At 40.0% G+C, this 13,830-nt stretch overlaps 1 protein-coding gene across 1 annotated transcript in view; it reads right to left on the bottom strand.

Moving 5' to 3' along the window:
- RWDD3 (RWD domain containing 3) overlaps positions 1–11,678 on the bottom strand; it is a 23,856-nt gene extending 12,178 nt beyond the window's left edge. Inside the window, exon 1 of the mRNA XM_015829372.1 lies at positions 11,594–11,678. Within this exon, the coding sequence (XP_015684858.1) occupies positions 11,594–11,678 (85 nt within the window). The remainder of the gene's footprint in view (positions 1–11,593) is intronic.
- Between the last annotated feature and the right edge of the window lie 2,152 nt (positions 11,679–13,830).

Raw genomic sequence — 13,830 nt, 5'->3', positions numbered from 1 at the left:
GAGGGAGAGGGAGAGGGAGAGGGAGAGAGAAGGAGAGGGAGAGGGAGAGGGAGAGGGAGAGAGAGATTAGAAAACACTACAGCAGCAATACCTACTGAGATGGCAGCCCAAGATGGGGAAAAAAAATAATAAAATGCCATTGCAATTTAAGAACTAAAACTTAATGACATAACATTTGTTAAGTGCATCGGATGACATAATCTCCGATCTATATTAGCATATTATTTGGGCATCTTACAGATATGTAAGCGGAGTCTGAATGAAGAAATAATACCAAAGCATTGTGCTTGTTTTACTTATTTCATCAACAAAGTCATTCAACACATGCTGTTGTTATTATTATTGTGATGATCTATTAAAACACCTCGACTCCTGCTGATGGAAAATACTGTGATAAACCTGTTGTTCCTATAAATGCTGCTAGCTGGTTATGCCACTTTTAGCTCCAATAACTGTTACTGATGCTGTGAGTCTGTAATTTCTGCAAGTTGTCACATTGTTATATAAGAATTAGGCCCATTCCTCCATTAGGACCAGCTTAACACAGAGACATTTCAGGGGCCTGCCACAATACTTCAATGGGACAAGATCTAGACTTTGATCTAGCCATTCCAAGTCAATTGGACAACTGAATTTATTATTCTTAGTTCTCTTTGTCCCAAAAGTGCTTTTTCAAAAGGCAACTGGACTTTGGTTTTTTTCCTTGAAGACTTTTCGCCGAGCTGAAAAAGCTTCTTGGATGAGAAGCCAAACGTCTTCCAAGGAAAAAAACAAAATCCAGTTGCCTTTTGAAAAAGCACTTTTGGGACAATCATGACCTGGATGACTGAGAATCTCCAGAGACATCTTAGTTCTCTTTGTCGTGGGAGTGGTGAAAATTCTCAGGATCTGACAAACAAGACCTCAGGCAATAAGAATTAACAAGAAATTGGAATGAGGGAAGGCTGGATGGAGTGTTTTAGAGATTTGTATGGGAATGATGATGATGATGATGTGCCAAAGAAGGGAGTTGAAACACATGCCGTAGGTGTTTCTGGCAAAGAAAAAAAAAAGATGAAAAGGAAGTCATAAATGCTATCAAAATGTTTTTTCAAATGGTAAAACCGTAGATGTAGATGGATGTTGATGAAGTAATGTTAAAAAACAGAATGTCTGTTCCCCTTATAAAAAGGAAAAGACAGCAAGAGAGAATACATGTGAGAGGAAGAGGGTGAAGACAGGCCCTCCCTAATAGTTCACAAGACTATATTGTAGATGTAGAAACCTCAAGTCTGGCAAGATCTTGTCTATAAGTGTGAAAACAATAAAGAACTCAGCTTGGAAGGACAGCCACGTGTCATTCATGATTTTGGGCCTGACAGAAATATATTTCACGTTAATAACACATTATATTGGAAGTGCTATCTGAGATAGAGAGCAGTATATTATCATACTGATGACATTTACTGTGCTAATAAGCTGAATTCTTGCACACACTTTCACACTGCTTGCAAACGCATGCTTATCCCAGCAAATAGTGCCGGCACACTTAAAATTGTTTCCCGTGTTTGGTGCCAGCTTCAGATTCCACATCTGCAAACTTTCTGTGTCATGTACCGTATTCATTCTGCATTGCTCAGAGTAATCCACAGAAATCCACGTTTTGATGAACATTTACATATATGACAAGCTGGATGAGCAAACCCTAGCAGAGAAGAGAACAGATTAATAAGTAAATTATGTCATTCTATCCGCAACATTAATCTTGGGGGACTAGGCAAATAAAGAAAAACAAGTCTTCGTTAATTAGCTTATTTAAATTCATACACACATCATTTTCAATCAATCTTCTTCTGAATGTTAACCATGTAATTTTAAGCTTTGAGAAATTCATGTTTTTATATACCATGAGTGGAAGGGGAAAAGCCCCTCACATCCTCTCCCAAGTCAACAGTCCTCAAAACATCTGTCCCCTGGTCTTCTAAGGTCTCTTTATTTAACTCAGCCATCTTGTAGAAAAGTATCTCCCAAACATAAGCTGACTTTTAAAAAATATTTTCAAGATATCAGTTTCTGAATAGTTGGTGATATGCGGAGCTAAAGAGACTAGAACAGAGATCCCTTGATGGTTAAGGGAAGTCAATTTCCATTTTTCATGTTGCACATATGAACATTTTAATCTACTCAGCTGGTCACAAAAGCACCTTTGTACCAGCAGGAAAATAGAAGAAGCTGCTCTCTACCATCCTCTTTAGTTTATGGGATGTTCTCTTATCATTTTGGAGGGGGGCAGTTCTGAGCTAGTGGACACAGCACCAAGCTACACCACCAGCATTTTATTTTCTAACAATGTCTCTGATCCCATAGCATTATTAAAACAGAAATAAGTGGAAAGGTAGGCTATGCTAAGATCGCTCCTTGGCAGCATGCTAGCCTCCCACTCATCCGTGTTTTAATTTAATGCTTTAATTACACACATCTTTAACAATCTAATGGGGGCAGGAAACCTGGAATTCTTCAAGAAAAATATCAGCAGATGCACAGGCACCTAAATAGCCAAAGTGCAAGTTACGTGGGAGACCCTCCCATTACCATCTCCCTCCCTCTCAATATAGCCCAGCAAATTGCCAAATTGGTTCAGACAATACTAGAGACAGGCGTTCTTCTGATATCAGCTCCATTTCTTACTTATACATGAAGTCCCTGGTGCTCTCTGAGCTCAGTTATTTTCTTGCAGACGTTTCATTACCCAACTAGCTAACATCATCAGTGCTAGAAGGGTATTTACATTATTGGGTAATGAAATGTCTGCAAGAAAACAACCAAGCTCAGGGAGCACCAAGGACTACAGTTCAGCCCTGAACTATAAATATTCTGTTCTATTTCTTTTTTTACGACTCTCCTTAATTTGGGGTAGAGTTGGGGCAACTGGATGGAGGTGAACGTTTACTGACCAGATGCCCTTCGTGATGTCACGTGTCTATATCGATCTCTATATCTCTATCTCTCTACTTCTCTAACTCTCTACCTATATCAGGGGTAGGCAACCTTGGCTCTTTTATGACTCGTGGACTTCAACTCCCAGAATTCCTGAGCCAGCATGGCTCAGCTTGGAAATCTCTCCCTGTCTGCTCAGCATGGCTGGCTCAGGAATTCTGGGAGTTGAAGTCCACGAGTCATAAAAGAGCCACGGTTGCCTACCCCTGACCTATATCTATACCTATATCTATCTATATGCATGCATATATGCATACATACACACACATACCCAAATTAGTCAACTATTCCTTATTTGGAGGAATGAGTTATATTTTCCCCTGCAGGTCACAACAACTTGAAGTGGAAGAAAAGTGTTGAACAGCCTGAGGTAGATGACTAAATATACTGTACTGCTGCTTTAAGAAGATTAACAGCTCCTTTCTACCTGTACACCAATTAAAAACAAAAATCTAAGAAACCAGTCCAGTTGCCCATACAGTATCCAATTTACAACCATCAGGCCCAGAATGCATATTCAGTTCTTGCACCCAAATTAAATTGGTTGGAATGTGCTTCATGTTTCTAGATCTCATGACCGGACTTTAGAGCAGCAAGATTTTAACTGTTCAAGCAGTGTTTCTTAAACTGGAAACAATTAGCCACAAGAGAATAATAGGGGTATAACGTGGGAATAATATTGAGAAAGGGGACAAATGCAATAGGTTTTAGGTTTTTAAGTGTACAGGTATTTGTGATTTTTTTCCCAATCCTAAACGTAGATGACCACTGTTCCAACTCAGCTGCATTTTAAGAGAAAGCCGTTTCACAAATTATTCACACCTAATTAAGATGTTACAAAGATGCTTCTGGGATCTACGGCTACAAAATTATATATATACTCCAGTTTTGCAAAACAATATCATAATTACGTATTTGCAATATTTGAATCCGCTTCCAAAATTTGTTTATGCACTGAAACGTACCTCATAACTGGATTTGTAACACTTGGGGGCACACAGGTGGATATTCAACATCCTGATAGTGAAGGACACAGGTAAACAACTTTTTGGGTGGTTGGGCATTTTGAGAGCACATCATTAAGTGCTTTCAGAACATGATTGCCATGGTGAGCACCTATACTATTCATAAAAACCCTTCGTACAAGCTTTTGATGTCATATCCTCCTTTTACACAGTTATCCAGAGAAATCCAAGTTTGATGAACATTTACAGGTAGTTCTCAGCTTATGACCACCACTGAGCCCAAACTTTTTGTGGCTAAGCGATGGCTGTTAAGGGAATTTTGCCCTATTTTACTACCTTTCTTGCCAAAGTTGCTACGTGAATCACTTCAGTTGTTCCGTTAGTAACACGGTTGTTAAGTGGAACTGGCTTCCCCCACTGACTTTGCTTTTCGGAAGGTCGCATAAAGTGACGGCATGATCCCTGCAACCGTCACAAATACAAGTCACTTGCTAAGCGTCTGAATTTTGACCACGTGATCAGGGGGACGCTGCAAATGCCGTAAAGTGTGGAAAATGGTTATGAGCCACTTTTTTCCAGTGCCGTTATTAAGTTTGAACGGTCACTAAATGAACCGTTGTAAGTCAAGGACTACCTGTACATGTGGAGGTTGTTTATGTATGTATGTTCTCCGCACTTGGTATCAGAGTCCAAGCCTGAGAATTCCCAACTAGCGTGAGCAATGGCTAACTTGAAACCCTGGGAGATGCAGTTTTAACAAACCTAGAGATTTGGGGAAAGGGTGAAATAGTACACAACGAAGTCACTTCCAGAAGCTAAGCAGTTGTCATTTTGTACTGCAGCTGCTTAGGGAGCTCATCCAACAGTACAGAAATGTTCTAAATATATGGAGAAAACAGAAGGGGAGTCTTCACAAACGCATATATTTGCTTTCTAGAGAACGCTTCCAAAAAGTTGCTATTCTTAGCGGGAAAAAGCAGAGGAAAGAAAAATAACCAGTTATCATAATACACACTAAGATTATTTTTAACAGACTTATGGTGGGCTGATACGTAGGTGAGAAAAAAAAAAAACAGAACCCTAATGGGTATCATCAGCAAGCTTTTGACTATCAATAATAGGGACTTGCAAGCTTTTCTGCTATCCAACCATCCGCTGGCTGTTCGTACACACCAAATCACAGATTAGCAACCCACATTTTAGCCTAACACACTAGGTGAACCCACACAACGTGGCTAGTTCACGATGTTGATCAGACTAAGAAAACTGGGTCAATCAAGTTAAATCATGGTCAAGTTAATCATGGACAGGCATGACAATCAAAACATAATCTTAATGGGAGAAAGTGCTAAATAATATTTTGAATTATGTGAAAGATGCCAGGTTAGGGAAAACTGAGTTACATCAACAAAAAAACTGTACATGTTACAGGCAGATTTTGCCAAAAAAAGAAATGAAGTTACAACCTTAGCAAACTATTAGAACAGGGGTCTCCAACCCCCGGTCCATGGACCAGTACCGGGCCGCAGCATGCCAGCAACCAGTCCACACAAACAAGCAAAACCCCATCCGCGAGATGCAGGTAGCACACAAAACCACACACTCTCTGGTCTATGGAAAAACCTCTCTCCATGGAACCGTCCCTGATGCCCAAAAGGTTGGGGACCTCTGTATTAGAGGGACTAATATCTGTTAATATGTTTTATGATCCTCATACCATTCCCTTCGCCCAAGTATCATATGCAGTAAAATCCCAACGTTCTTAGCTTACTTTCTACAGAGCAAATGAAAGACATTCTCCAGTTTCTTATTTGGTTTAATTCAACCATGAGACTTATCTGGAGCCACAGCCATGCTGATTGAAGGATTTTGAGTTTCTTTCTCTTATATGCTATTGCAATCATAGCTGACTGTAGCTTCTTGACCTACAAGTAGTAATAAGTTGACACACTATACAAGAATCTCCATTACAATAAATCCTCAATACCAAAAAATATGACTCACAGAAGCTAAAGGCCTGCTGAAAAAAGCAGATAGGATAGAATAATAGAGTTGAAACGGATCTTGGAGGTCACCTAGTCCAACCCCCTGCTCAGGCAGGAAACCTTATACTATTTCAGACAAATGGCCGTCCAGTCTCTTCTTAAAAACTTCCAGTGTTGGAGCATTCACAGCTTCTGGAGGCTGGTTGTTCCACTGATTAATTGTTCTCACTATCAGGAAATTTCTCCTTAGTTCTAGGTTGCTTCTCTCCTTGATTAGTTTCCATCCGTTGCTTCTTGTCCTGCCTTCAGGTGCTTTGGAGAATAGCTTGACTCCCTCTTCTTTGTGGCAATCCCTGAGATATTGGAACACTGCTATCTTGTTCCCCCTAGTCCTTCTTTTCATTAAACTAGACATACTCAATTCCAGCAACCGTTCTTTTTATGTTTTAGCCTCCAGATCTTAAGGTCTTTTGCTGAAAGAGAGTCAGAGCCTGTCTGATTTCAGGGTAAATGCTATTCCAGAGAAGGAGAGAGGTAATAGAGAAGGCTCACTCGAAGAAATCTACAAATGAAATACCCTAAAGGATGGAAACCAGAAACAGTCGTTTCTTACAGATCATTAAAGGACAAGTAAAGGCTGCTGGAGCAAATGATCCTCAACCCTCAATAGTTTAAAGACAATTAGTGTCTTGTGTCTTGAATTGGATCCTGAACTATAATGGTAACTGGTGCAGTTCTCAAAGTAGAGGTGCTACATAGGTAAACCAACTGACTTTCATAACTACTTAAGCTAGTTCATTCTGGACCTGATCAAGTTTCTAAGTGGTATTCAAGAGCATGTCTGGTGCAATGCAACAATCCAAATGATGATGATGAGCAACAATAGTAGGCCTCCTAGCAAGTCAATGGGGGAAACGAGACTCGCTATGTGTTTCACTTAATAACCATGATAAAAAGATCATAATACGGGGCATGGTTCATTTAACTGCCTTACTTAGCAACATTAATTTTCGGCTCAATTGTGGTTGTAAGTCAAGGACTAGCTGTAAACAGGATATAAATGAACAATCACATCATGTAAGTGCCAAATCTAGAGATGCTGGGTTGGGAGAATCACTGGCATTGCAGCACTTCCCTCCCAATTATCATCTTAGCAAAATTAGATGCCAGTTTAATGTGTTGGCTTGGAAGGAAAAAGGTAACTATAGTATTCAATTAAATAATTAAACATGTATTTCTTTAAGTGACATGATTGCTCGCCATATGATTAGTATCACATCCAGGGGTAGGCAACCTCGGCTCTTTTATGACTCATGGACTTCAACTTCCAGAATTCCTGAGCCAGCCATGCTGGCTCAGGAATTCTGGGAGTTGAAGTCCATGAGTCATAAAAGAGCCGAGGTTGCCTACCCCTGATAAAGGACTATTTACAAAATGTGTTTTGATCAGCTAAGAAATATGAGACATGATCAATATAAAGTACATTAAAGCCTCACTTTAATAATCAAATAGCCAGGGTAAGAAATGAACACTGTATTATTTACTTTTTCCTTCTTTTTTCAATCTTTAGAACTTATACTTGGAAGAGAAAAAAAATTACTATTGCAGATTTCCAGTTCCCTTTTAGCAAGCCAGTTCTGACTAGCATCATTCACTCCACCCATCAAAGTCACCCATCTTCAGTTGAAGATTTTTTTAAAAATGGTGACAGAAATATGACACCCATTAGAATCAGCTGTGTCAAAAGCTGCCAATGGTAGAGATGCAGGACTTTCTAAAACTGTCAGGAAAAAGATGCTGAATGGAATTTGCCCCTGCTAATACAAATGCAAACAGAATAAAATTAGATACTTAGAATAACTGGTGAGGAGTATGTGAGTGCCTGCAATACAGAGGCACACCTAGATAAACTGTCACAATATGTTGCACATCAGTGGTTTTCAAACTGTCTGTTTTCAAGGATAGTTTTCCTAGACATATGAAATTCATTCTCTACACCACTGCATCAAGTAACCATTCAGTGGAGCCCTTTCAGCGATAAAAGATTTATTTTAACTACACCTCAAGAGAGAGGCATCAGAACTATTTAGAACTTTCCAGGCTTAATTTGTTAGGCTCATATTCACTCATATGTGCTGACAGTGGTATCAACATTAAGAGCAGCTTCTACTGAAGCATCCAAAAACTCTTTCTGATCCAGTTGCAGGAGAACATCTTTCATAAATAAACCTTGAGGAGTTAGACAGGATGCTTAAGGGCTGTTGTTCTACTCCAGCACGCTTGGATGAAACCAATTTTTCTGGGTCCATTGCAATATAAAGGTGGCACCAAAATATCCTTGGCTGATCTGATTAGATAGCTTCTCTCAGAAAAGAGATGTCAGAGTACAGCTGGTGGTGTTTAGGCCTCCTCTGAAGAGTTGACACTATCAATTCTCTATTTTAGCAACTAAAGAGAGCACCTGAAGAAGTTTACATTCCTATCTGCAGGGTCATTTTCAACTGATAGCACTGGGGGATTTCAGGCCAAGTAGATTCCAGAGATTCCAAAGGTCTTTTGCCCATAGTCTTCATTATCCACTCAAAACCACCAGGGAGAACGTTCATTTTCTGCAAAACACCAAACCTAAGTTTTTGCCAAAATCTCAAATAGAGAAAACACCCTCAAGAAAATAAAACGTCCTTCACGTCAAGCTTGACTTCTAGAGGTTTTATGAATGAATCCATGCAGTCTTCTTGGCATCAGGATGGAGGTGGTTTGCAACCACAGGACCTGGTTGCCTCCTATCCAAAGTCTAATTAAGCTGCTTAGCTTAAATCCAGACAATGTCAACCAGCCGCTGAGGCCAGTGGGGCAATGATCACTTTTTCTGAGCTCCCCCCCCCCATCGAAATTGAGATCTTGTTGTTACTTAAATAAGTTTCTTTATATAGACCAGGGGTAGGCAACCTTGGCTCTTTTATGACTCGTGGACTTCAACTCCCAAAATTCCTGAGCCAGCATGGCTGGCTCAGGAATTCTGGGAGTTGAAGTCCACGAGTCATAAAAGAGCCAAGGTTGCCTACCCCTGGTCGACACTATTTCACTATAACCTATAACAGGCCTTGGAGCATCTCACAAATATATTTAAAAATATCTGTACCATGCAAACAAAATTCTGACAGAAATTACACCAATAGCATCCCAGACTAAAGAAGCTAAGGTGTGTGTGTTTTTTTGTTTTTTGTTTGCAATATATCAGAATGCATATTTAATGGGCATTAGTGATATTTAGCAGTCTGGTGGTAAACTCTTGTAGAGCAGTCTTGGGGCTTTCAGTGGCTACTGGCAGCAAAGGAGACTGCTTGGTTCAGCTTACCAGCAGGTGTTGACAGATAGGCAGGGTGGAAGGGCAATGCTTACAAGAGGAAAGGGAACAAGATGGGAACATTTTACATGTTTACAGACGCTTGAGCTGAGAGCAGGGGAAATAAATAAAGTTTACATCGAGTAATTTATCCCCATGCTAAGGAGACAGAGGGAAAAAACGGCGAGAAGACATATCTCAGAGGAAACTGGTATTACTTCTTGCTTGACATAAAAGATGCAAGCTACAGGATAGCCCTGTTAAAATGGCAGGTTTTTGAGATGTAAAAGAAAAATCAGGCCAAGATGAATCACTTCAGAATTTTTTCCTCCTTTTATATAACATATAAGATGTACAATTCAATTGAAAAACTGAAATCTTTTAGGATGAAAAAAAAAACAATAAAAAATTAGAATAACGTTACATCTCAAAACCTGGCATTTTAATAGGGGTGTATAGACTTTTTATAGGGAAAACAAAAAAAAGATGAAGGAGCTGAGGATGTTTCCAAAATATTTTTCACAACTTAGCCTCCTGATCAAAAACTGGTCTGAAACAGCCAAATGAGGTTTGACAATGCCAGTCATGGCTTGATCCTTAAGATTCCCCTGATTTCATTTGATCTGCTGTTACCATCTTTTTTTATTCTATTTTATTTGTATTGTTGTACGGCTGCTATATTTTAGTTTTTTGTACTGGGATGTTTTAGGTTGTATTTTTACCTATGTAAGCCACAGAGAGTAGTCTCAATTTTGGCAGTCTTTATTAAGCAAAATATGCTTAATAAATAATAAAACCAATAAAGGCAGGGCAACTGCTAGGATAGTTTAGAAAACTGCAGAAACACACATAAGGGGGGGAGAAAGGGTCCTCCTAACAGGCATGCATTTTATTGAAAACGACAGCATCAACTGAGGTGGCTTCTGGCAAACTTTGGACAAAAAATTCTTCATAAAATATAATACTGTACAGATTATGTATCTCTTACATTCTAACTCTAAGAGCACTATCACCAAAAATATTTTATAAACACAATTCAAGTAGTCCTCATTTATTGATCACCTTGTCTAGCAACTGTTTGCAGTTACGACCGTCGCGAACATTCCTCACAGGTCTGTCTAGAAAGCAGAAGTAAGATCATAGCTATAGTCACACTTTCACTTAGAGATTGCTTTGCTTAACGGTAGCTGGTCCCAACTGTAGTCACTAAATAAGGACTATCATAGTTGATCACACGCAGTCTTTCCAATGGTGGAGTCCTATGCTCAACACTGCAAATCCATCAGTGTCAAACTGTAGCACCAACGATTCCAATTTTAAAAAGCCATTGACTAGAAGGAGGGTGTAAAAGCAGAGCAACAGCTTTACTACTTTTAGAAATCTCACTCCTTCCACCCCAGAAGGCAATCCTGCTATCCATGGGGAGATGTGACCCTCTCTTATATAAATCAATTCAATTCATTTTTTGCAGCCCTAATGCCAGATACAAACAAAACATTGAATAAAAGTAGTATGATGTCTTTCTGCGTAAGAGAAAAACAGCATATAACAGAGTCTAAAAATAATTAAGAGCATAGCTACTAAAATAAATCCAAATAAAATACTATTATAAGAAGTTCCAGCCCTAAGTAATGGTACGGAGGAGAATTGGGAGACTTGAAGGTTATTTTCTTGTCCTTGTCTGACAATAGCGCCATTAAATAGAACCGTTAAGTAGCATCATTAAATAGAAATCACACTCTCTATCTGGGAATTTCTTCAAGCCAGAGTATGTAAGGGTCTGTCTAGAGTTCTCATATCAGGAGCAATGTAACAGGATATGTCCTAGAGTTTCTATTGAACCTATATAATTTCAACTACTCTCTCCTTTCTAAATGGGTGAGAGTCAAGTACAAAGAAAAGAATCTGGCTAAAAACCTGGAGCTCCGTCAGCTTCAAATCATTGATTCTTCAGGGGGATTCAAATAACCTACCATATAAAGAATTACATGCCAATTATAGGGAGAAATGGGGAGCACGTTTGGGAATAAAAACAAACAAACTATATTTGAAAAATGCAAAGCTGGATGCAGCTACTGATGTGGCTCTTGTGGGGAGGTTTCCCTAACTGGGCCTCCCACATTCCCAGCCTGTATTGCAGATGGGGCAGGAATATCACCAGCCACAATATCTGGGAGCCCCTGATGGGGAGCCTTGTTTTAGGGGAGCCCCTGCCTTTTTTTCCTCGAGACAAAAGCAGAGGTTTGCCATGCCACGATTAGGCTCCAGGTAAAAGGCGGCGGCGACGAAATAGCCAGAGGCCACCATGGCAAAGCAATCACCTGACACTTCCAGCACCTCGCATTCCTCTCGCCCACAGTAAATAGCAGCAATGGCAGACAGCTCCTCCAAAGCTAACGCCGACATGGCAAATAGCGACTTCTCCAAGCCACAGGGCGAGAGCAGCACTTCCGCCCGCAGAAAACCCAGAGTGGAGAGAAAATAAAGCATATCCCCCACCAGGGGGCGATGCGCTACCTCAGTGCTCGGCAGCCGGAACGGGAGAGGCTGTTTCAAACGGCTGCGGCGGAGGATCGAGTCCCGCGTTGCAAAAAAACAACCGCAGATTGCAAATGGAGCTCGTTAATCCCCACTGATAATGTCCACACGGAAGAGATGAGACGAATATGGATTATATGTTTTACAGAAGTCTACGGATCCTAACGTTTTGTCTAGCTGGCACCAGGATAGAGAGTGGGAGACTAATTTCAAGTTCTGCTTTAGCCATGAAAGTGGGCTAGGTGATCTTGGGTCTGTCACTTGCTTCATCACTAGAGGTTTTTTAAGAAGAGACTGGATAGTCACTTGTCTGAAATGGTATATAGGAACTCCTGTTTGAGCAGGGGGCTGGACTAAAAGACCTCCAAAAGAGACTTCCAGCTCTTTTCTGATTCTAATTTTAACCCAACCCAGCTCACAGAGTTGTTGTAGAGAAAATAGGAAGAGAAAGGAGTATTGTGTGTGTGTTCCACTTTGAGTTATTTGTAAACATAATAAAGGCGAGTTATAAACAAATGAATAAATAAGTTTGAGAAACACTGCTTTAGTGCATCAGTATCTTTACAGGGAGTCCTCGGCTTAACAACAGTTCATTTAGTGACTATTCAAAGTTACAACAGTACTGAAAAAAGTGACTCCTGACCATTTTTGACACTTAGGACTGTTGCAGCATCCTCATTCTCACTTAACAACAAAAATGTTGGGCTCAATTGTCAAAAGTTGAGGACTATCTGTATTCTTTCTTTCAGCAACTCCTAACGAGGTCCATGAGAGGTGTTGGACAACATTCCATAACATTCATCATTTCCAACGTCCAGTGCAGCTGGATTATGGACATTGTAATCCTACCTATCTTTGGGGGTGGGGAGGCTGGAACACTACTTAGAATAATAGGATTAGAACATGAGATATGTTCAGGTTTCAGCTATGCAAAGTAGGTGATCTTTCTTTAAAACTTGGCTTTCCCTGGTCCAGACCTACCTCACAGGGCTGTTGCAGAAAACTAGCCTCATTCTGTTGGATGAAGAAGCAGGCTGAACCTAGAGCTACCGGTTGCTGGGAAGAGGGGAAATTAAAAGGATAATGTTCATGAAGTATTGTTAATGCATCAACTAAATAATCCCCTGCATAAAGTCTCTCTCTCTCAACCCAATCCGCCTCGCAGGGTTGCTGTGGGAAAAAGTAGGAGGAGAAAGGAGGATTAGGTATGTTTTTCACCTTGAGTTATTTATAAAAATAATAAAGGCAAGATAAAAATAAATAGTCATATGTGGTGTCTTGAAATATGCTATTATTAACACTCTGAGTGAAACAAGTTTGATGCATTAACAATCACTGCCTTTTTTTACATTTAAAACTGTATAAGAATCTTTGAACAATTTGTTATGTTGTTGTTAAATTACCAATTGTTGGAAAGGATCATAAAGATGTTTTCATCTTTCGCATCCTTCATCTTGGACAATTCAGGCAGGACTGTTACAAAGATTGGGCTTGAAAGATATTTTCACAAATGTAGTACTCATCGGTGAGGTTGCCCAGAGACCACAAAAGCCAAATTAGAAGAGCAGAATCACATTGTAACATCACGGAAGCCAGATCAGCAGAACAAAAACATTAATACAAAATCTTCGAGATAAAAGGATACAAATGAAACTTCATCCGGAGATCCCTACACACAAACAATACAAACACCCAAAGCAACACAAAAACTACAACAGGAACAACAACGACCGGACGAATCACAATTCCCTACGTACAGAATGTTTCAGAGATGACAGCAAGACTACTACGCCAACATGATCTCGTAGTAGCCCACAAACCAGCCTCAACTCTCAGATGGACCCTGTTAAAACCTAAGGAGCAGACAGAAACAAACCAAAGATCAGGTGCCTTATACCAAATCCAGTGCAGCAATTGTGAAAAAAACTATGCGGGCCAAGCAGGAAGAAAGCTATCTACCAGACTGCACAACACTCCTTGGCTATCAAAAGACACAACCCACTATCCCTCATGTCCGTCC

This window comes from Protobothrops mucrosquamatus, unplaced genomic scaffold, assembly GCF_001527695.2.
Source record: "Protobothrops mucrosquamatus isolate PMUCROS unplaced genomic scaffold, P.Mucros_1.0 scaffold_233, whole genome shotgun sequence".
Lineage (NCBI taxonomy): Eukaryota > Metazoa > Chordata > Lepidosauria > Squamata > Viperidae > Protobothrops > Protobothrops mucrosquamatus.
The sequence above is the reverse complement of the archived record's forward strand: the minus strand, read 5'-3'. Positions and strand labels throughout refer to the sequence as shown.